The 24,988-nt window shown below is 35.5% G+C and overlaps 1 protein-coding gene across 1 annotated transcript in view; it reads left to right on the forward strand.

The window, feature by feature from the left end:
* SPEF2 (sperm flagellar 2) overlaps positions 1 to 9,977 on the forward strand; it is a 74,543-nt gene extending 64,566 nt beyond the window's left edge. The window contains exons 32-35 of the mRNA XM_036403644.2: positions 539 to 712; positions 3,834 to 4,022; positions 4,375 to 4,497; positions 9,632 to 9,977. Of these exons, the coding sequence (XP_036259537.1) occupies positions 539 to 712; positions 3,834 to 4,022; positions 4,375 to 4,497; positions 9,632 to 9,715 (570 nt within the window). The 3' untranslated portion in view covers positions 9,716 to 9,977. The remainder of the gene's footprint in view (positions 1 to 538; positions 713 to 3,833; positions 4,023 to 4,374; positions 4,498 to 9,631) is intronic.
* The last annotated feature ends 15,011 nt before the right edge of the window (positions 9,978 to 24,988 follow it).

Consider the following 24,988-nt stretch of genomic DNA (forward strand, 5'->3'; position numbering starts at 1 on the left):
TTTTCAATAAGTGCTGCATTTTGTTTGATGTTTTTCAGGTCAAGTGGTGCTTCAGAATAATGTAGAGAGGAATCCAAGAGTCATCCTTGAGCATTCTAAATCATAGTCTGCTCAGAAAGACTTAATTACTCCTGTTCTTTGTTGAATGACATTAATTTTGCTACACAGCAACCAGCTTTGTAAAGAATGGGAGGCAAATGATCACTGCATCTGAGCACATAGATTTTTCCATGAAAGAGGGGGCTAATAATAATCTGAATACAAAAAATGCTTTGAACATATTTGTCATGATACAAGGTTTTATGAATTTCTCTCTTTTTCTGTGAAACTCAATTTCTATTTCCTTGAATTACTTAACACACATTTATGATTTATCACAGCCTTAATTTGCACAGTCTCAACATGCTCTTAAGTATAGTAGCTCTTATTAGCAGTATGTATTATTACTGTATTTCATGCTTTTCTCTACAGTCCTTGATTTGTATTTCATTTAAGTCCTCTTATAGAAATTAATTTGCTTATTTTTGCCCTTTTATAGTTTTTCTTCCATTTATTTGCGGATACCAAAAAAGACCCTGCTCTGCTGGACTATATTGAGATGCTGCTTTATTTTGCCTCCCACTCTGATCCAGTTGAAGGTGTATACAGAGCACTTAGCATTGTTACTGGAGCATATATTCTCAGAAAAAGGAAAGCTTCCTTTCCATGTGTGGTAAGATATCAAAGAAAAATACTAGAGAATAGTAGTAGTACTTTCAATTTATAAATTGCCCAGATTTCTCTATATTTCCTTATCCTGGGTAACTCCAGTCCTTATAAGTAGTCTCACTGAATTCATGGGAACATTGCATTGGTAATAATACTCAGAAGGATTCTTTCAAAAGTCTGGAAATTTGCTTGCCATTAATGAAAGTTTAAGATACTTACTGGTGATTGCTCCTTGTGCATATGAATGGAAGTAATTATTTTGCTTAATTGACCAGCCATCAGTCCCCTGGAATTAGACTGCAGTATGACTTACAGTTATGTTATCTCATGATGTAAGACCTGGTCTTACTTTATTTTCCACTTACTTTATTATTGCTGGTCTTACTTTATTTTCCACTATGTTTCTTTGGGATATTTAGACACATCTTTGTTGTTTTATTTCCAAGTGTTTAGGTTTATCTGTAAACCAGAAGGTTTAATAATAATTTGTTTAATACAAAATAATTTTAAAATTACTTTTTCAGACATGATGAATGCATTGTTAAATCAAATGAAACTCATCATTTCAACATTATTAGTATTTCTGTAGTATGTTTGTATTATTAAAGTCTTAAAACTGGAATTAGTCCACTGCATGCATCAGTTCCAGATTAGTGAATACTTATATTTATTGAAGTATAAGTCATTTTTTGAGACATAAATTATTTATCTGTACACATCTTGGAAAGAGGTTGCTGCTCGAGATAATAAAATTATTCATTGCCCTGTTGCAACCACAGTGACTCCAGCAATTGCCCAGAACTTAAAGTATAATTGAGATCTCTAGAAAGAGCATAGAAAAGGCATGATTTTATTACACAGGGTAAAAATATACATATGCAAAATAGCATTTTGTAATTTCAAATGACAGAAGTTACTATACTTCCCTGTGTTTTGTTTGGCACAACAGAGTTTTTGTACACTGGAGAGACTGAATGAGACAATAAGACAGTAATACTTTCCACATTTCATAGGAAGAAGGAGAGCTCCCAATTAGATACTGTGGCATTAATTTCCTATATTTTGGTGAAAAGTTCTAGCTGTCATCTCATTGGATATAAAGCTACGCAACCTGTTCTCCTCTTTGCCATCTTCTGTTTGGTTTCATCTGTTTGGTTGGAAGTTTGGTAGTGTATAAGTAAGAGACTGGCCTTATCATCTCTGTGTCAACAACTTCTTAAGGCTGTGAGTCACGAGTGAAGGGGAGCATTTGCCTTCAGCCCAGAATTAACTGGATCTCTGAGGAGAAAGAGATGTCCCATCTAACTTGAGCATTGCCTCGTGCCTGCTTTCTCACTCAAGGCATTGGCTCTGTGAATCTGAGCTATGTCTGATGTATGTCCCACAGTGTATTAAACAGATAGATTGTGTACCTAATTCACCTTGGAGAGTCCCTCAGAAACATAGGAATATCCAAGAATTAGATGTTAAATGAATCTTGCTTGTATGGATTCTCTTTGACTTTATAGTTGTCTAGGCTGGTGTACAGAATCACTGGACTGATTTTAAAACATCATTTTAATATTTTCTTTTTTAATATTTTCATTTATAAAATATTTTTTCTTATGCCTTGTTTTCCATGCCTGTGCACTTAAATGATGATGTTGAATATGGACAGAAGGCAACAAAAGAAATCCCATACCACTGAAGTAAAGGAGTTTTCTCTATAGACTTTAGTAGAGCCAGTATTTCATGAAGGTTATTCCACAAACACAAGGGGGCAAAAAGGAAATGGTGCATTGATATTGTGTCAGGTTTGAGCCAAGCTCCATCAAATAACACAGAGTCCTGAAGACATCCAAAGTGGTTTCAGCATCAAATTAAGAACCTAAATCTTTCCCTGTGGCTGTTTACATGTGATCTAAATATCCCAATTCTCACTGCAGGTACTGGAAATTTAGTAAATATTATCAGTAGAACATTCATCAGTGAATATAAAGAGCTATCTAGCTCATCTCTAAGAAGTTTTACACCTTAGGTAGCTGGCTCATACATAGGCACTTACAGAACTTCATCTAATTTGCCTCTTCTCTTTTCTTGTTCTGTGCTGGTAATTGTAACATCATCTCATTGGTATCTGCCTGCAGAAATACATCTGAAGCCTTCATGTTGTTAAGAGAAGCTCAGACTAACATATTCTTGAGACTTCTTTTACAAATTTCATTTTAAGTCTAAATAATGTTATTATTGGTTGTGTAGGTCTCACAGCTCAGTGTAAGCAATGCAATGACAGACCAAAAACCTTCAGCGCTGATATTTCTGTAATCTTGGTTACTGTGTGTTAAAAAGACTGCAAATGACTCTACTCCTCCTGTGCACAAAATGAAATGTATTAAGGCCCAAGGCACTAGCACAGGTGTGACTGAACCTCAGCAGTCTCTCCCTCCTAATGAGGAAAGAAATAGTTTGTTCAATTAAATGCAATTTACTATTGTTACTGGTTAGTCTACATTGTGACGTAATCTAGTCAAAGCACTGTTCACCTAGGTGAGGTCCTTTCTCATCTTTGTGTTCAAAAATCTCTATAGCAGGGTTTTTTTGTTTAGTTTTGAGGGGGTTTTTTTTCTCTTTGACTAACTCTAAAATGACCTAATTGCTTGCTTAAAATAAACTTAATTTTTCTGCATAAACTAGAAAGTACCTATTTCTGTGGAGAGCTGGTTAACTGCTGGCCAAAACAGAGTTCTTGCAGTGACTAGATTTGGACTAGAAAATTCATAATGGTTTTTTTCATGTGAACATCCAGAATGACCAAGTTTACTCCTTAAGTAAACACAAATTTCTTGGTATTGTAGTCTGTAACTATGAAATATTTTTATGTTTTGTTGCTCCGAGAAATGCTAGTTTTTCTGTGCAATGTTGGCCACATTCCTGGAAAAAGCTGTCAATTAAATTTCTGGTAATGCCAACTATATGGACATTTCTGGACTGCCAGGATTTATTCCTATGGTGCAGTAGATAATTTTGTGTGAGTTGATGACTTTTGTTTTGTAATCCATTGGTTCTTAATGGGTGTTTAACTGAAACAGACCATCTACTGACAGATGGTTTATCCCCAAGTATGATACCTGTGCCTAAATTTTTAGGATTCTTCAAGCGCCAACATACTGTCAAATGAAAATACTTTAATCGAGGATGAAAAAGAAGTCTTGAATTACACAGGTGAAGAAATTATTTCAGTGGCATCTCTTCTCAAAGTGTTTCATACTGGAAGAAGTAAAGATGATGATTATCATAGATTTAGCTGTCTGGAGAAGGCAGGCAGCTATGATAAGGTAGGCTGATTGATTCATGGATGATTGTGTAGCTTGCATCATGTGTTAAAAAAATATGCTGTGATCTTTGCTTTTCCACCTTTTTCTTTTTCTTTTTCTTTTTCTTTTTCTTTTTCTTTTTCTTTTTCTTTTTCTTTTTCTTTTTCTTTTTCTTTTTCTTTTTCTTTTTCTTTTTCTTTTTCTTTTTCTTTTTCTTTTTCTTTTTCTTTTTCTATTTCTTTTTCTTTTTTTCTTTTTCTTTTTCTTTTTCTTTTTCCTTTTTCTTTTTTCTTTTTTCTTTTTCTTTTTCTTTTTCTCTTTTTTCTTTTTTTTTTTTTACAATATATTGACCACAGATTATTTTTACTTAAAGTATTTCATCAAGATGTACCAAGAATTAGGTGCTGAAGATCTGACACCCATTGCATTTGAACTCCTTTTGAAGCATCCTTTCATGGAAGATTTGATTAACACATGCCAAGAATACAAACTTCCTGTAAGTATTCCTGTCTGGGACCAAAACCTTTGTAAGCACACATGCTTAAATTTGCATTGTCCCAGAAATGTACATGTAATTAATGTAGATACTGCCAATTTGCAATGCAGAGCAACTATACAGCCCAGCAGCTGTAGGGTAGATCAGGTTTTTTGTTTTCTGTGAAAATTCCATCCATCAAAGACTGGGCTACTTTCAGACCTGTTTATTGTGCAAGTCTTGCTGGCCTGGAACTGCCTGATGAGCCTTTGCCTTTCTCCTCATCCATAGAAAGGAGTGTGGTTGAATTATCCTCCCATCAGGGTCATACTGCAGGACACTGTAGGAGATATATGTGGTAGATCCCATCCTGCCCCAGGCCAACCAGGCAACAGAAAAAGGCATGCAGAGGCAGTACAGGTCCAAGTGTTCTTCCTTGCCATTGTCTAGAACTTCCCTGCTGCCTGCACCTATGTTTAAACATGCATTAAAACAGTTGCACAAAAGGCAAGTTTTGGCCAGAGAATCACCCTGTTTAAGGTATCAAACTATGGCAAAAATACTCGATACACGGGGTGTAAGAAAACAGCATGAGAAGATGAGAGGATGCTTGTATGTACATGTCTCACGTCAAATGGGACAATAAACAGTCAATAAGCAGTCTTCACAAGTTTTAGATTATCACCCCCATATGTCCCGCAAAATGTAAATCTGAATAAGATAAAGAATAGCTTAGGAGTAACTTGCTATTTCCTAATTATATTCCTCACTTGTAGGATGTGAATTGCCCAGCATTTATTGTATCACTCATAATCATTGTCAGTAAAAGATAAAAGATAAGAATAAAATAATATATTTATTCAGTAAAAGTGAAGTTTAAAAATTCATTTGCTACAGTAGAAAGTGATAGAAAATGTAAGACAAAGACAAGACAATAAAATTGAAGATTATAACTATCCATGTGTGTCCATCCTTCCTATGTTGATGTCTCAGCCTATTTGGGAAGACAGATGCCATACAATGTTAGGTCATTCCTCCCTTCCCTTCCCCATTCTTTCTTCCTGACAATTCTTTTTATTTAATTGTATACTGCATTTTCTAATTTGGATTTTTTTTCCAACCTCACTGAATTTCTTGCAGACCAAAGCATTTTTTAAACCAGCTCTCTAGATGTGTTCCGCCTCAAGAACTGTTGTTTACAAAACGCTCACTGACTTTGCAGAATTTAATATAATGCAGCTTCTTCACGAAGACCAAATGTGATGAAACCTAAAGTAAAAGTTAATTAGGGTATAAACTGAGTAAATCCATATCTATATGCTAGGCAATTTATAGAGACTCTTTGTTAAAATGTTTTCACACTGGCCAATAGCTGAAAATCAAACACACCATATTTATTCTCTATTAAAATTTCTGATTTTCCTGTACCATTTTTAGCGGGTACTTTGTTACATAGCTTAAAGAGTAGATTGGAGAGCATGTTTAAATTGTATTAGCTACCATCAATTACCTGTGTTATTTCTGGCTGGTAGGATATATTCAGGGCAGTTCAGGTATAAAAATTGTCAGTCTATGAGAAAAGCTGCAGGATAGTGCATATGAATCTTGTTAGTAACTGAGGGTTTCAGTGCACATATTCTAGCCTCACATCTTGTTTATATATTGGTATGACTCCACTTAAATGAGACATTTTTCCACTTATTTGGCAGGTCCTGTTGATTCTTGTATCTCCTGACTCAACAGTTGGGTGATGCAGAGCTTCAGTTATCATTTGTAGTACTTAAAATTTCCTCTTGAAAAGGCTTATATTGACTGTATCTCAAATATAGTTGAAACTCTATGGTTTCTGTACCTGAACGCAAACTATTTCATTCCTTGACTGTACCATTAAATATAGACTTTTGTTTTATGCTTGAAATCAACACTCAGGTTTACCAAAAAAGTTTTATATTCACCAGCAAACAGGCATAGAGACCCAGGGGCCACTGTTTTAAGTATGTTGCAATTCTGGTCTATTACATACAGACTCCAGGAAGATTTTTCCTGTATCGATTCCCTATTTGGGGGACATGTGAACTTCTTTCTTTCCAAGACAATATTTTTAGCATCAATTATTTTTGCAGAAATTCTCCTCAGAGATGTCTATAAAAATGAAAGTCAACCACAGTGCTGTTATTTTGAGATCTTGTACAAGATAAATATAGCAAGTCAGGGTGTGGTTTCTAAAAGTTAAAATGTTTGTACTAATGCAGTCATAAACAGCAGAAAGTAAAATGTTTTGCTGAAAACTATAAAGGGAACATCTAGCTTAAATTTTTTCAAATTTAAGTTAGAATACCTGATGATTCTTTTGGATCTTGATGACCTGTTCAATTTCAACCATTATTGTCTGTCATATCTCAAAAATTTTTTTTTTTCCATGTGAGATGTATTGTCTTTTGCAGGGATTTTGTTTTCTCTGCTAGTGGGCTGGCAGCATCCTACAGGATATTGACCTTTCTATCAGCCTTAGTACAAATGTCTACAAATTAATAGGCCCAGAAATTCTATTACTTTTTCATCTTGTCTTTTCTGATCTGATTACAAGGTTTTCTGGTCCTAACTAGAACTTTCAAGTTTGCCATTATCAACATATTTTTTTCACTTATCAGATAAAATTTATTCCATGACAATAGGCAGATGACACTTACCTGTATATGTTTATGAAGGAACTTCATTACACACTCAATTAAATTTTCTTTAAATAAATTTAATAAAAAATGAGAGAAGATTTTTATTAGACCAGCTGATTCAAATGGGAGAAGCAAGCAATCTGCTTTTTGCACTGCATGTGTTCATCTACTCAATTTGGTCACTTAAGGGGTTTTCTTTAGAACTCATTATTTCTTGTTACAAATTTTACCATCTGTCCTGAGACTGTCACAGATATGGTAATACAGAAACAACCACTTATTTTAGTAATTCTGCATTTTGATTGTGATAAATTGAAAGAAAGAGTCTGGGATATATTCTACTTCTATAATTCTTAATGCTTAATGCAGTATTTATTACTTTGAGTAAACTACATTCTTATAATTACTGAGGATAAGGTAGTTTGATAATTAGCATTCAGTTTATTAATACCAAAAATATTATGCATTGGATAAATTGCATTGTATTTCTTATTCTGCTTTCAAATCCTGAATAGCCCTTTTTAAAAAAGTTCTGTTTTTGAAGATAGGGCTATCACATCATATTTCTATGTGTTTATGTTTTGAATACATTTAGCAAGCTCTTGCATTATGCTTGTTCCATCTTAATTGTTTGTCATATGGTTACCGCTGTTAATGTTGTTCATTGTGCTAATCATTTCAGTAACATAATCCAGACAATCTTTCAGATAGGAGTTCCACTGAGGTGGGATTTCTATTAATCTATAGTTAACATGGCTTTTTGAAAAAAAGTTTATTAGTATCTTGAAGAACTATTACAAAACCTGTTTATAGCCACAGCAGCCATTTAATATTACACAACAAACGTTCAGAACTCCATGTATCATTTCACAAAGTAAAAGAGCTTCTTGTCATAGGGAGAGTTCATACAGATTATATTGAATACATCTTATGAACTGGACCATGTATCAAGGTTTTGAGGAAAAAAAGGACTGCTGAATCACTGTTTAGTCATAAGGTGTAACTGTAATACTTACGAAACTTGAGAAGCTTTTTTCATGTGGTGTTTTAAATGTCCCAGTGTGCAAGAAAAGGAAAATCTAACTCAGTGTCTAAGTACCTCATTGAAAAAAGAGACCTATGTTATGCTTCTCTTGATGATGTATGCCATCCCTAAATAATCTTAGAAAATTTAATGTACATAAAAGATGTTGTTTCTTATATTAAAGAAATATAAATAATACCTCTTCATCTTAAAGAAAAAAAGTTTCCTTCATTGAAGACGGACATAGTAAAACTGTTGGAGCATTCTATCTCCAATTTTTTGACAGCTTTTAGTACAACATTTATTTTTATCTAACAGGATTGTAACTACTTTTTCTGACTCAATTTGCTGGAAAATGCCTCCTTGTAGTGAAGTGTTTCCTAGAATCAAAGATAAATTTTAGTGCAACCCTCTAAAACCATGGACTGGTAATACTTCCTTTTAGCATAGTTGTCTATTCACTGAAATGCTTCTGGTATGTTACAAGTTTGTGAGGCATCACTACATACAGGCAGTTTCTGCTTTCGAGAAAAGGTTGAAAATTCTGCTTTTGAAAAAGGTCTTCAAATTATGCACAAAATATATATTGCACTGCATGTATATAAAAAATACTACGTATAAATAAAAAATCTGACTGTTGATTATTCTCCTAAAAATGGAGAATAATTTCCTAAAAGTATAAAATATGTATTCTGACAGTATCAGGAGATGCTAGAAAGTTAAATATTTATCTTTGTATTGAATGTTCAGCATGTTATTATTTTAAAACAGAAATTCCTAGTTCATTCTACTTACACATCCTACAATGGATAGTATTGCTGAAATGGGAAATGGAGAAGATTCTGCTAATACAAAACTATTGAAAATTAAGAAATCAGACAATATATTATAAAGAACTAAGCATAAAATTAACCTACTGAGGGTATATATTATTCAAAGTATTAGTTACTTATTTTTTAGTATCCATTCCCTGGAACTGTTGTTAAAGTTCAGTCTGAAATATGGCATACTAAAAAAACCCACTTAATTGAAGAATTTGTCTTTGTATGTTCTGAATATCATATACTGGTTTAAACAACAGTCTTGATGCCTCTCTTTACCAATAATATTAAGCTGATGTTTAAGATCTCTGTTTAAAAACAGAGTTGCTTTTTAACAGAGTGTTGTTTCGTAAAAACACCAAAGGAAATTAAGTCCCGTGGATAACATTAAAATATCATCTCAGTGATATTATAGCACCTCAGCTGAATGAGTTCCAGTGCCCTGCTGGAAGACATTATAATGCGGGGAATCTGTAATTTACCTCCACTGAAGTTAGATTTTCACCATAATCTAGTCAGTGGAAAGCTCACCCCGAGGATAGACAGGTGTTATTACTGCAAGTTTTAAGGTGTTATTACTGCAGTTTTCAGGCTGCAGCATGAAATTACTTTTAATATATCCTTTTTTCTTTTCATAGGATATAAAAGTCTTTCTCCAAAGATCCAAAGAAGCACAATCAACTGATGGGGAGCAAAACACATGTGAAGACATAAATGTATGAAAAATTACTGTTTATGAACATTAAGAAATATTTTTTCTCAAAGTCTGTAAGAAATGTGTCTTACAGGTCCAGTCCTTTCTTCCATGAGAAAAGTTTTTTTGTTTATTGTTGCAAGAGCAAAATCCCATTCCAGCTACACATTTTCTGTTACTTTAAAATTAAAAAAAACCAAAACAACAAAACCACAAAAAGGGAAACTTATGATTTGCTCATCTTATATAGTCTGATGATATTTCTAAATAAAATTAAACCAATTTCTGAACTTAAATAGAGATGGTAGTGTCATCATTAAGATTTGCTTAAAGAATATGTCCAATTCTTCTAAATGTACTAAGATATCTATTCAGCTTTTGTTATATGTATAGTTTATTAATTAATTAATTTTTAATGAGTTAAATGCTGTAGCCAATTAATCTTTTAAAGCATGTTGTAATTTCTAGTTAATAAAATAAACGACAACTGTTTTCTCCAAGACCAGGAAAAACTGAGCATCATATTCATAAAAATGGAGTGTTGTTGACGGTGGAGATGATAAATCTTTGCCACTGAACCTTTCTATTTCTAACCTTGCAGTACATCTCAACTCTAGCACCTGCTAAAGACCTGCCTGCTGTCCTTTTTTTATTGACACATTGCATTCAAGGGCACCACATACTCCAGACACACACTGCAAATTTTCATGTGTGATAGGTGCTTGTCTAAAAATATCTATGGCACACCATGACACCTAGAGAATGTTGACTTCTCTGGCAAATTAAGCAGAGTCTTGGTCAAACGCTCACCTTACAGCTTAAGTGGGTGTTTATTTTTCTCTATGAAGTTTGAGTCTTACTGGTATTCCTGGATAATAGGATCTTTGTGTTTAAATGCAGTTTTGTCCAATTTCTCCATTCTCTTGTGTCTGACAGCCATCAGTCTGATGGCTGACTGTAAGTTGATAGGAACCATTTTGTCATGGATCTGTGTGACGTGCATTTCAGAATACTCTTTGTGAATTATTCCCCTGAATTTGAAAACGGAGATGCATAAAAAATTCTTTTTTCAGTGGTACTCTGGTATTCCTCTGATCTACAGTGTCAAGTTTTCTGAGGACTAAACATATGAAACTGGTAACTGTGATTATCTCAACTCAGTACAGGGTCTTATTTTTAGTCTGTCAGCTGCCCAAGATATTAGCCAAACTTTGGCACTGTGCACTGATTTAGTAGCTTGTATCTGAACACTGCTCCTTCATGCTGGAGTATATTTTTTCTGCATTCATCATTACCCTCATAAAAATTGCACAAAATATTTAAATGGTCTTTTCCCTGTTTTAATTCAGCAAAGTATTTGAACATATGATGCTCTTTAAGAATACAAATAATCTCATTGAATCATATAACCCATAGAGAACCACAAACCTTTACCCTTTGCTGAGAATGCTATCTGCACAGAATAGTTTTTCATTATATCTTTATTACTTTTTAGCCAAGTATGCACGAGATATTATAGATATGATGATGTTCCTTGTGAGATTTCTAGATTGTCTTTGATTAACACTTGCCAAGAATACAAACTTCCTGTAAGCATTCCTGCCTGGACTGAAGACTTTGTAAGCACACATGCTTAAATTTGCATTGTCCCAGAAATGTACATGTAATTAATGCAGATACTACCAAATTGCAATGTAAATCAACTATACAGCCCAGCAGCTGTAGGGTAGATCAGGTTTTTTGTTTTCTGTGAAAATTCCATCCATCAAAGACTTGGTTATAAAGTTATAAAAGACTGGGTTATAAGTTATAAAACAATTCTGTATCGAAAAAGCAATAGCAGCATATAAAAAAGAAGGAATGCTTAGACAAGAACTAAGAGACCAGATAAATCTGGCAGTAAATATTTTTTCAGATTTTTACAACCTGATGTTAATAATGGCAGGTTTATTTCTGTGATTAAAGACAGTCACATTTTGAAAGGAACATCTAGGGGAAGCAGATCAAAGCATATATATGTGATATATGACTCTCAGAATAGAACCCAGTCAGCTTATCACTGCAGGCAAAAATGTTAATGTCTTTTCAGTCTACATATTTTGTGCTAACCACACCAGCACAGAAACAGATGTAATTTTGTTGTGCCCCCACAAACCATGCTAAAACCTCAACATCCTCATTTTACATGTGACAACAGACTTCATGATGTGCATACAAATTCTTTTTACCAGAATCATTTCTTCACATAACATAGACAATTTGGTCAGTTTTATCCCCAATATTTTTTAAACATAAAGGGTATATATTCACACAAAAATTTGGCTTTTTACTCCATATTAAATTATTACATGAATAGAAAATAATTGCAATTTAGTTCTCTGCCTTTTGCATATTTCATAATCTTTAAATTGTTTCTTTTTTTGCACATTTAGTTTCTTATTAAAAACCAGCATTAACTACTAAGTGTTTAATTCTGACTTTGCACACTGGAGATCTCCATTACAAAATAAAAAAGGTATTATTTTCAAAAAGCCTTCCCTGCAGTTCATAAACCTGAGTGAAGGAAGAAGAAGCTTTACTACTGAAAACCATAAATTTCTATTTAGGTAAGATTTTTCAAGTATTCCTCTTTTCTCATACACTGTTCATAAATTTTACGTGTAACCCAGAATGGAACAGAAAATCATTACTGATAATGTTTGAAATTAAGTGCAGATTTCAGAGCAGTGTAAAATAGTAAAAAGTGAAGTAGATTGTGTGAAGTATCAAGCTTCATGCAGTGAGCACTTTTCTATGGGAAAGTAAAGGTATAATTTACAAAGCAAAGAATGTATGGCCTGAAAATTGCAATGTATTTTTTCAGCAGTTACTTCTTGAGTATAGCTGAGTACCACAAGAGTTATTCAAGAGATTTTGAGTTCCCAGCCCAGCTGTGACCCAGGTATGAAAGAGGTCCTTGTTTTTATGAAGAGGGAATGTTGAGTAGTTTTGCATTCAGATGTAGCAGGAGACTGTTACATTTATATCGTGTTCAGCTTTTATAGCTACACTTCAAGCAGGATAGTTGAAACTAGAAAGCATTCAGAGAATAATGTCAAGGATGGTAGGAAATCATGTATAAGAAAGTATGAGGAACTTGGTCTCTTTACGAAAGGAAAATGTAATGGGGTTTCAAATCTAATTTTTACAAGAATCCATCTTCATTCTGGTAGACACTATGTAGATTTAATTGCCGGAACACTTGGCTTCAAAATAACAAGCAGATTTTGAATAGGGAAGTGGATGAACTGTTGAAGCAACAATTGGCTAAATGAGCCAATTTCCTCATCAGAGAGTTGTAAAATCCAGATAGGTAATTCTTTTAGACACAGTTTGTGACAGGAACTAAAAGAAGAAATAACTGTCTATTTGATATTAACATACAGAGTTCAAAAACTGAACCTGAAAGACTAGTCTGGCTTTCAGTTAATTGTATGCAACATGCTCAATCCTGTTTTCACAGTCTTTTAATGTTTCATGTACTCCTTAATTTCACTTATATCAGATATTCTTGTCTATGCTGCATAGAAAATTCCTTGGATGGTTTGCTTTAGAAAAGATGTACCAAAGCTTATGTTATCAATACTTTCATAATAATTAGTTATTTTTTTTATCCCTGCAAATTAAAATTTTTAATCCCTGCAAAAATCTTCTTTCAAAAAAGCTACAAACCAAAAGGTGTTGCTGAATTAAGGTGTTTTCTATACTTTTATTAATTTGCATAAAATCTTGCAGCATAAATCAATCTCAATATTTCATTCTGTACAGAACTCAGGCTCCATATTAATCTTTCAGGGCTATGACCCATTCCTTTATATAAGTAGAATACCTCCAGATTTGTTCCTTAGAAAGCAGCCTGTTACAGGAAGATTCAAAATTTTGCAAGAACCAGAATACCTTAAAAGACAGTTATGTTTTGTTTTGTTATTTTGCTTTAAAATGGCTGAGTGATGTCACATTGTTGCCATAATAGCAAGAAAAGTTCCTCCATCTGCTCTGTGGTCCTTACCTCAAAATTTCCACTGAGCATGAGGTTCAGACATGCTTTCTTTTTTTATTCTTCATAAGTGAAGCCAGCTGTTTTGTTAAAAGCCTCTTAGCTCTGCTGAAGTTTCTAAGTGTGTAGACAGCTTAAGAGAAGCTCTCCAAACCATTGAAAGAATACAGTGATAAATGCAATCTGAAAATCAAGCACACTACACAAACTTCTTTGCAATGTTATGGTTATGAAATTAAAGTAACTTCAATCAGAAAATTTCAGAGGTTGTAGTATTGTTCACTTTATCAGTAATAATTACCTGGGTTGCTACTGCTTTTTTTGCCTTCAATAAATTTTATAACAAATATGTTTATTTGTAAGTAGAAAAGCATTTGAATTTAACTCCCAGTTTTATAAAATATCCTTGGCAGTGGGAAAAAAATCCAAACTATTTTCTTTGAAGTTTATTTTAGATAAACTGTGTCATGAAAATTCTGCAGGTCAACATCTCATCATAGAAGATCCCTGGAAATTCAAGAATTGAGGTGCAAAATGTTGCCCCTCTGGGAAGTGTAGCTACTCATAATGATAATTGCTGAGGAGCAGCTGTGCTGGAAAGAACCTGGGGGTGTTGGTGGACAGCAAGCTGAACATGAGCCAGCCGTGTGCCCTGGCAGCAAGAGCAATTTTGGCATGTGTTAACAGGAACACAGCTTGCAGTAGATGGAGAAAAGTCATTGCCCTCAAGCAATTAACACTCATCATGTTTACAGTGATGACTACAGTTCTGGACCTCGCAATACCAGGAAGGCATCAACACTCACATTTAGGGTGCTTCTCACTTGCATCAAGACTTCAAGACTTCTCAAATTCTTGGCCTCAGGGGCATTGCTTTAGACATCTTTACACTTCATAGTAGCAGTGTTGGCTTGATAAGCTTCCAGCTCATGACCCTGCTACATTAACATAACAAAAGTGGTTGTCTGTATTTCTTGAAAAACGTGTACTTATCTTGAGCTGTGAATGTTGTACCTGTTAATTAAAAAGTAGCAGCTGTACCTGTCAGGAAGGAGTGTGCCCACGCATGATTAATGGTTTAAATTGGGCAAAACCTTCACTTTTCCTCAATTTTCTCATGACAAAGGTTCACCTTTTCTTTGTTTCCAATACATGTGTGTGTCTATATATATATATATATATGTATGTATATATATATTTATAAATATATATATAGTCATATATGTATACCTCTGCACATCTACACATACATATGTCTATATATATGTACACATATACACATACATGTATGCATAGAGAAAGCTAAATCTTTTCTTTCCTAGTTAGAGATAGGATTGATGCCTTACATTTTAGCTTTTATATTTTTCAGATTCTGTGGTGCTTTAGTGTGTAATTCTGAGCTTCATATTAGGGGACAGTAAGCTCTTTTCACAGAGGAGGGAGACAAAACAATTTCTTTTCTAGCTTGGGACCAAGGACAACCAATACAAATTTCAGGCCTACGAGCATAAACAACAGTGCACTGAAGAGAGGAAAACAAGAAGGATGGGACATCATAAGTTAAAGCTATAACTGGACAATTAACTCCAATATGCAAATGGACCAGAACATATAAAAGTGAGAGACCTTGTGACCAGTCATCCATTTTGTGACATCTTGGGTGTAGCCCTGGCTGGGCTCTTGTACTGCCCAAGGTGGATCCATTAAGGCCTTTTAATGATTACTTACTTTATTCTTAAACTCTGTCTAGCTTCTGTTTTAGGCTAGCCTTCTTAAGGCATCAGTTTGACATTTTCATGTGAGGAAGTTTAATTTCATCCTGGTTAACCATGAATTGCTGTTTTTCCAGCAAATGACATCCAGTCCTCAAGATGGTTTTTAAAATTGTTTTTTTAATGTGCAAAGTTATAACTGTTGAACTCAAAATCTGATCCACTGCAGAACTTCACATATACTGTAGCTCTGATAAAGTTTAGGAGAAGGTCTTAATCATAGTTCATCCTGTGGAAAAGTTACTACTTTTAGATAAATAATATTTAGTTATGTCAGTGTAGGATTTTCACTGGGCATTTTAAGTTTGTTAATGGAAATAACAGCATGTACAAAAATCAAATTAGTATTTCTAGTATTTTAAAAACTACATATGCTGAAATCTCTTGGACCTCAAGGTTCAATATACTCAAGCCACAATTAAACATGAAAAAATCTTTACAATACCATAACAGCTGACACTCAGATGGTATATGTTGCATTTGATTCATGTTTTCCTCTTTAACCTGATAATGATTACTAGTGACACAATGAAACAAGGATGTTTTTAAACTGGACATGTCGTTTACATTGTAGGAGGATGCCTAAAAGAGAAGAAGATCTGTGGTTAAGAGTTCTGCAGTGACGTTATGTCTAACAGAATCATAGAATCATAGAATATCCTGAGTTGGGAGGGATCCACAGGAATCAGTAAAGTCCAACTCCTGGCCCTGCATAGCACACCCCAAGAGTCATCCCATGTGCCTGAGAACATTTTCCAAACGCTTCTTGAGCTCTGTAAGGCTGGTGCTGTGACCACCGCCCTGGGGAGCTGTTCCAGTGCCCAGCTATCCTCTGAGTGAAGAACTTTCTCCTGATACCCAGCCTAAACCTCCCCCGACACAACTTCAGGCCATTCCCTTGAGTCTGTGGGAATCCATAAAATCAGAGGGTTTTAGGAAAGCTGCAGAAGGCAGGCCTCAGATGCAGCAGAATTGTCAGAAGAGCTGAAAGCAACAGTCATGAGATAAGTCAGCAGAAAAATTATTTAAGCTGTAGAAAAGATATGGGCAAATAGAACACTAAAACTGTGTATTAGTGCTTGTCTAGCTTTCTAAGTTGCAGAAAGTTTATCTAGCAAGATACTAGGAAGTTTAAGCTTATGAATGGAGCTCTGTGTGTTGTCTCTTATAAACGGGTATTGAATTTGAAATAAGCAAGCATTGTTTTAACCAAAGGTATGTGTGCTTATGGTGATTGGATAGAACTCCTGTCAATATGCTTTTGCTTCATGTGACTGGTCTAGAAGGTTATAAAGTATGCTGTAACATTAAGTTTTCTGGCCTACTGCCTGGACTGTGAGCTGTTAGCATCTTTCCATTATCATAATCATGTAATGAGACGAATGCTGAAAAAATAAATAGCTTGAGACATTTTCCATAGCAGCCCCGTCCTGTTCGCGTCTGTAAATAAATTACCGGCGCCAGGGTCCTGTCATTGTCACCCCAGAGCAGAGATCAGTGCCTGCCTCTTTGCTTCCACTTGTGAGGGTGTTGTAACTGCAGTGGGGTCTGCCTCAGTCTCAGCTGCTCCTCACACAGCTTCCCCTCCAGACCCTTCATCATCCTTCTGGCTGTCATCTGGAGGCTCTCTGATGGCTTCATGTCCTTTATATACAGTGGCACTCTACCACTCGAGGTGAGGCTGCCCCAGTGCAGAGCAGAGCAGGACAATCCCCTCCCTTGCCTGGCTGGTGATGCTGGGCCTGATGCCCCCAGGACAGGGTTGGCCCTCCTGGCTGCCAGGGCACTGCTGGCTCGTGTTCAACTTGCCATCAGCCAGGAGCCCCAGATTGTCCTTCTGCAGTGCTGCTTTTCAGCCTCTCATTCCCCAGTCTGTCTGTACATCCAGGGTTGCCCCATCCCAGATGCAGAATCCGACACTTCCCCTTGCTGAACTCCATGTGGTTGGAGGCTGCACATCTCTCTGGTTTGTTGAGGTTTCTCTGCAAGGCCTCTCTGCCTTCAAGGGAGTCAACAGCTCCTCCCAGTTTTGTATCATTTGCAAACTTACTTAATATTCCTTTGAGTCCTGTATCCAAGTAATTTATGGAGATGCTGAAGAGAACTGGACCTAAGATGAAGCCAATTCAAGTGTAATGTAATATGGAGGTGTCACAACTGGCTGCAGCTTATTGACCTAGTTTAGACACTGTAATCTTGCTAACACAATCAAAGGCTGGCAATTTTTCTGCAGTATACATACATGCTTAAGAGAAAAAGTACAGTTTTCAAAAAAATGCCCTTTTTCTTCTCTGCCACTGGCAAATGGAGCAGGAGATAGAAGGTTTCAGCTTCTTTTTCAAAGGATCTCAAAGAATCTGTAGAAGCTTATTTTCCTAATTTTCAGAGAATAACATTAACTTCTTCACATTTTATGCTTAACACTTTTAGCAACAATGGCTTTTTCTCTAAAAGAAATATATCTGCAGTACCTCAGTCTATTTGGCTTTTTTTCTCCCCCACCATTTCCTTTAAAACTGGTTGAATTTAATGAGCACTCTGAAGCTTGTCCCATGGCATATTTTCACCTCTGATTATCTGAATTTTACAGGCTACTCAACAATCAGCACAGCTTTATTTTTTCCCTAAGCAAACTACTCTGGTTTTAGTTGATCTTTCTTCAATCTTGTTCTAAGGAAAAGAAGAAAAATCTCTGTTACTTAATTCTTCTCATGCTCAATTGTAAACCCAAATGGTTAAAATGCAAGACTCCATAAAAGATCCAAAATTGAGTAAAGGAAGGGCTAGGGTGGCTTCTCAGAAACAGATGAATTAAAAGTAAGACACAGGTTTCCTCTTCTCTACCACTACCCACATCTGAACATACAAACAACAAAAACAATGGTAAGGTAAGGAACAAAATGAGGACAAACTCAAAAAAGAGAAAAAAAAAAGTGCTGGTACACAGATAAAATCAAAGACTGTTTCCTATCAAGAGTTTGTTTTGGAGTATTTATATTCATAAGTTGAATTTTTCTCTCTACTGAAATCAGTGGACTGAAATCAGAAGTTTTATTCTGATTTCAAACTAAACTGAGTTTACATCTGGAGATTCGCTTTTGACTGCAAGAAACCTCATCCCAAAACTTTCAACAAAAAGCCCACTTTTGGCAGTTTTTAGTAAAGTGCTAATTTATAATTGCAAGAGAATATGAGAAAGAGCACACAAAACATCAGACACTGATTTATTTTCACACTCCAATTCTAGAAAACCTTCCACTCTTGTTCAGGTTGAATTCTAACTCCATGGTCCAGTGACTTTGTTATACTTTTTGTTCTGAGCTGAAAAGCCTTCTTTCTTTTGGAAGCTAGATAAAATGACCACATGTTTTCTTAATTTTTATTTTATAGAGGAAAAAAAGAGTTCTGATGCTGGTCCCCATATGTCTGTATGGATTTTTCTCTGCATTAATGAGTTCACATTCTGGAATCAGGCATCCCAGGTATCTGGTCAGACTTCATAGCCATTAGTAATTTTTCTCCCATCTTTTATTCTGTCTCCCCAGAAAGTAGCTAACAAAGATTTCTGATGTGTTTTTGAAGTAAAAAAGGCCAATTTCAAACAAATATGTTACAAAGGTTAAAAAATGCCCTTAGAAAATTAGTAATTGCAGAATATGGATGCAATTTGCTTTAAAATATTCTACTGGCAGCAGTTATCCTCTGCTTGGACTGAGGGGGATTCAGGGGAAGTGCCATTTTGGGTATTTATGTTGTACCATATGTTCCTTCATTGATTAATGCCTGTCTAATACAACTAGAATAAGATTGATTAAGTATCTCAGAGCTGCAGCTTAAGTTCACTAATTCCCAATGGAGATTCTTGATGCTGACACATACAAGTCTAGTTCATAAATACTAATGTATTTATAGGAATGTATTTTGAGATCATTATTCAGTACAGACCATTTGAAGGAAAACTATTTAATGCTTAATTCTTTGTTGGTCAGTTTTACAGCTGATCTTGATTGTATTAATGCTCTTGGAAGCTTAGTTATGAAACAGAGCTCATATCTAGTTAGATTATATATGTTCATAAGCACTGTCAGAGTGGAACAAGAGGCTAAGTGGTTAAATGGAGTTAGGCATTGTAAATTGGGTTTTCAGATCGATTCACTTGCCCTTCTTGATCTACAGGTAAGTGCCAATACCAGTTCTGAACATTTACCTGCTCTATATTTAGAACTGCAAACTCAACTCAAATCAATACATTAAATCAAGTAGAATTAGATTTTTTTTTTTTGCAGTAATTTCACAGTATTTTAGATGTATTTTGTCAGAGATTTTCAATATAACATTTTTGCATTGATGTTTTAATGGAGCTAGCTCTGTTAAACTACTGCTCTTGAAAAGGCTATTAAGCACAACTGAGAGTAGCATACACATTGCAGGGGCCAGGCAGATTTTGGGGATGACTGGCTAAAAGTTTTGACAAATTCTATTGCAATGAAAGGTTTTGCACATCTGATACTTTGGTTTCATGTAAGGAGGGTCACATTTTCTGTAGTGAAGTGCATTCCTCTGTTTCTATGTGTCAGCATTATTGATAGGGAATTAATACTGTTAAGCAGCAGCTGTAAGATAATAAATCATTCTTATTCTAGTAGAATTGTATCATTAAAGAGGTAGTAATCAATGAAGGAATGTAAATACCCAGTAAGTACAGACTGCAAACAGATGATTTAAGGAAACGCAGGTTTAAGGATTTAGTGAGGGAAGAATCTGTGTAACTAAACGGAAAATGTCAATAAATGTTATCTTATTGCTTCTCCTTAGCCAAAGAATGCATGGACATGAAAAAAATAACACTTAGAAAGACTGGAATACTTTTGTGGAATTAATTAAGAAGAAAATGAAAGTTTTTATTGCTTTTATTCTTTCTGTGAAGAGAATATATTGTAGAATTTCCTGGAGGATATTCACCTGTCTGATAAAGCAACTGTATTCAGACAGACATACAGTTGAAATGAACAGGTAAATGGTAAATAGGAGCAGGAGATACTTAATGACATTTCTGAGGAAAGATATTTGGTATATGTTTTGTCACTTCTGTTTATAAGAGCCAAATGTGGTATGCTGACCCTAAAGAGAAGATGATGTACTCCCACATAGCTCTGGATTTCTCAGTTATTGTTTTGAAAGGGTTTGCATCTCCTGCTCTAGAGCCACATTTCACTAAGCAGGACACTGTGAGCTGACCTAATTTGACTGAGTAGGCTGCTCTTCTGACAAACTCACAAACATAAGATGACCTAAATTACTGCGTTACTGTGGTTAAAAGGTCCCTGCATTAAATTGATTGTCATGTTTATTTAAAATTGAAGGGCTTTGCAAACTTTTCAGATAGACAAAACAAATGAAATTACTGTTTCAATAATTGCTATAGCAGCAGTAACTCAGATATAATCATTTACATATATGAGTTTTACCCATGTTTTAAACATTGAAACAGTGAATATCACCAGGAAACTCCATATCAGGTTAGTTTTCTTCCTCCTATCTGAATAGATAGCAAAGACACACATTGTCACAGCAGTGCAGCACTGGAGGGCTTCTTCATCCTCCTAGTCAAAGTATTGTGTAGTTTTGAAATGCAGAACCAACAGCATTAATTAGTAACTATTCTCTTTTTTCCACAGATTCCTGTCTTTGTGTAGTCAGAAAGGGCAAGTATCTCTCTGCCTCTTCAGAGGGTCTGTGACTGAGTATTGGAGAGGGCCTGAAGTTGGTCCAGTTAACCTCTTCTGTTAAAAATGTTTTTTTAAAAGTGGTAGTGGCATTGTAGTGGGAAGTTATGATTTTCTTCTCTTCAGTTCTGTAGAAGGGCAAGGAAGGATTAAGGAAGGGAAGGAATGGATTAAGGAAAGGAATGGCTAAGGAAAGGAAAGCAAGGGCTGAGGAAGGAAATGGGAAGGGTTAAGAAAAGGAAAGGAAGGGCAGGGTTAAGGAAAGAAATTATTAAGGAAAGGAAGGCAAGGGCAGAGGAAAGCACAGGAAGAGAAGGGTTAAGCAAGGGAAAGGAAAGGTTAAAGAAGGGGAAGGGAGAAGGACTGTGCGTCTTGCCAAGCATTAGATTTTTCCATTATCACCTGTGAGAAGTGAAACTTCTTCAAAAGACAGAGATTTTCTTATGCAATTAGGTAACTGCAGAGTGCTGATCTATGAGAAACGTGCAGACCACAATCATTCATTCCCAACACGTACAGCCAGCAGCAGGTTGCTTGCATGCTAGTGGCTCATTAGATAAAACAGTTCTAGCACATAGACCACAGGCAAAAGTGTCACGTCGCACCCACACCTGTATGAACCACTTCTGCTTCTTTAGGGTAAATAAAAAAATATAGCAAGGCAAATGTTTCTTTTCAGAAATACTTCTGTTTATTTTTGCTCAACAAAACAGTCTATTAGGTAATGTGTTTAAATAAAGACATAGAACAAAATATGCTAGCAAGAGTTTCTGTATCTCTTTCAGTATGAGAAACCTAGCAAGAGATCTGAGTTTCTTTTTGGGTAAAAATCTGGAGCTCACTAAAATAGCAGTCACAGACTGTCCTTTCAAATGTAGTAAATTCTTGCAGGAGATTTGAAGGCACTAAATTTTTGTGGTTTTATGGTAGATGGAAGCCTTTTAGAGTAAATTGCCTGACAAGCATCATTAGCAGAGCCATCAAATTCATCACTGTTTGTAGTTATTGAAATTATTATTTTCAAATTTTTTTTGGAAAAAAACAACACTTGGCTCCTTTCATCTTTGCCAGGCCTTCATAAACTGATCCAGAGATGTGGCAATGTACTCATGACTCATAAACCTAATTTATGTTTTGGAAGATGAATTTTAAGTTTCTTTGTATCAGTCCTACATATTTTTAGTAATTTGCGTGGATAATGCAGTTGTTTGTGGCAACTAAATTAGACATCAATTTTCAAGTGCTTATATAAGAATAATATTCCTCCTAAAAGTATTTGTTAATATTATTTGAAGACAGGTAGAAAGCTACATGGATTAGGTTCTGGAAGCTATCTTTGCCTCACTGCTGTCTATGATAAAATCCCTTGCACAGGAAGTCACCCCCTTGCTGCCGCGTTCCACTGCCCCCGAGCACAGGAAGCAACATTTATGGACCTGGATCAACAACAAATCAGATATCAAGTGCGTTTCTCTTTCCAAAATCTCTGTTATGTAGATTTCCAACTAAATCATGAGTTCAATCCAGATGAATTTGTTTCACTCTCCACAGTCCTCAGTGCTGATATGTTTTCAGTTTCTAGCTGATGTTGAACCCTCTGTTTCATCAGCTGCCTAGTCTTACCTTGGAACAGAAAAATTCAGTGCACATGAAAGTTTGGTCATTTTCATATTAGTAAGAACATTATAATAGTATTCAGGATTATAATAAGCTTTTCAAGCTCAAAGTATTGGCTCCACTACATAAACAGGAAAGCATAGTTTTTGATAACTTCCTATCTGAACACCATTTTCTCGTTTGTATGTGCATATGAGTCAATTGGCAGGAAACTTCTAGATTCTGCATTTGTTTTTAAAATACCACTTCTGTGACAGCATAAACCTCTGTTAGATAGCAAAGGTGCCTTGTGGCAGAGAATGAATACGGCCAAGTGCTATTCTGATTCACAGTACATTTTCCACACTACACCGCCTGTTGCTGGGCTTGGATATACAGTGAAATCCAGAGCTCTCATCATGGTTTTACTTGCATGAGCAATTTTGGAGAAAATAAAGTGAAACTGATATAAAAGTGCAAATGAAAAGTTCTCATGATCAAGAAAGCACTTTTTTTTTTTTGTATGGTCTTTCTGTGGCTTCAGAAAGGAGCAGAAGAAAGGATTTCCTATTGTTATTACTTTCTAAGTAATAGAGTTTGCCAAATGCTGTTTGACAGCTACCATAACTTCACTGAAAATGCATATTCATTCATGTAGTGCCTCTGGCTACTAATTACTGCTAAGATTGTCATCATTAAGTCTCTATAGCACAGGAGTAAAAAGTATTCCAAACCAAGTGGTTCTGTTTAAATAGTGCCCTTTCCAATCTGCTTGCCTAACCAACAATTCTCGATTCCTCTTTCAAATTTTTCATCTTTTTCAGGTACTTAACTTTGATAGACAAGTAGACCAAAAAAAAAAAAAAGATTGCTAAATGATCAGGATGCTGGCACAACTCATAGTTCACATTGCAGAGTGTTTCCTCTCTGTGAAATGAAGTTCGTGTTTGCTTATCTTAAAAACTAAGAATTTGGGGTTTGTTATCAATAGCTCCAAATCATTGTGCTGTAAGTAGCTTGATTCCACTCTGTTTTTTCAATGTGTGCTTGTGATGGTGTCTACATCCTCTTTGCTGTGAGGCTGAAGGTAACTGCATCAGACTGTAGAGAGAAATCAGTACTCCTTGCGCACAGTCTAAGCCATGAGTGAGTCAGCATAAAATCACTCCCAATTCTGGGCATTTCTCAGAAACATTTTACATACATTTTCCCTTAACTGCTGAATGATAATGCACAATAATCAAAAAAACTGCCCCATGTAGCCCCACAGTTCAGCAACAGGGCTGTGAAATACAAGGAAACCTTATTCTGTGTAAGAAACCATGAACAGTTCTTCTCAAAATAGTTCCTAAAGTTCAGGGACAGAAATCCATTTCTAGTTACTCAAATATATGGTCAACTACTAAGAGGTAGTTATCAGCTTGTAACAGATAAATGTAAGGTGTTGATCAGCTGTGAAAATCAAGATAAACTTTTGGTAACAAAATATTTATCATGGGAGTTTTGAAAGCTTGCATGTGAAAGCACAAATCCCACTGAAATTGCTTTCCCCCCTCTCCTTTATTTTATTACTTTGAAAATATTTTACTTGAGCAGTAGTTAAACTGGATAATGCCACTTGGAACTTTTTCCCTTAATAATCAGAAAGCTGAGAAACGTAAACGTAACAGCTGAGAAAGTGCGAAACTGTGATTCCAGTCCATTTGCAACTCCCTTTTCCCTGCAAAGTTCACTTCACATAAGCATTCACAAATGGTGTGTGCTTTAGCATGCAAAAAAGGGTATTGACAGGAGAAGCCAATTAGAGAAACATTGGCAAGCACTAAAAATGTTCACTGGAAAGTGAAATGGAGTTTCTACAGAGAATTACAACATTACCCTGTAGAAATTAATGAAAGATGTATCTGTGGTGGTGGAGGATCTCACTACACACTCCTGATTCTCAATTTTTAGAGCAGCCAGCAGTTAAAATGTCTGGTTTTCCTCCAAGTGTGGTTGAGTCCATGGAGGATGGTTTATTAAAATTTACTGGATCTGAAAGATTTAAGGAAGGGAATGCAAATGCTGAAGTTGGCCTCAGTTAGCTCAAGTGAAGGTCTGGTCACCCTGCACAGTTTCTGGGAAGGAGGGATGACATTTTTCATGATGTATGCCTGGAAGTATTTAAGAGA

Source organism: Molothrus ater, chromosome Z, assembly GCF_012460135.2.
Source record: "Molothrus ater isolate BHLD 08-10-18 breed brown headed cowbird chromosome Z, BPBGC_Mater_1.1, whole genome shotgun sequence".
Taxonomy (NCBI): domain Eukaryota; kingdom Metazoa; phylum Chordata; class Aves; order Passeriformes; family Icteridae; genus Molothrus; species Molothrus ater.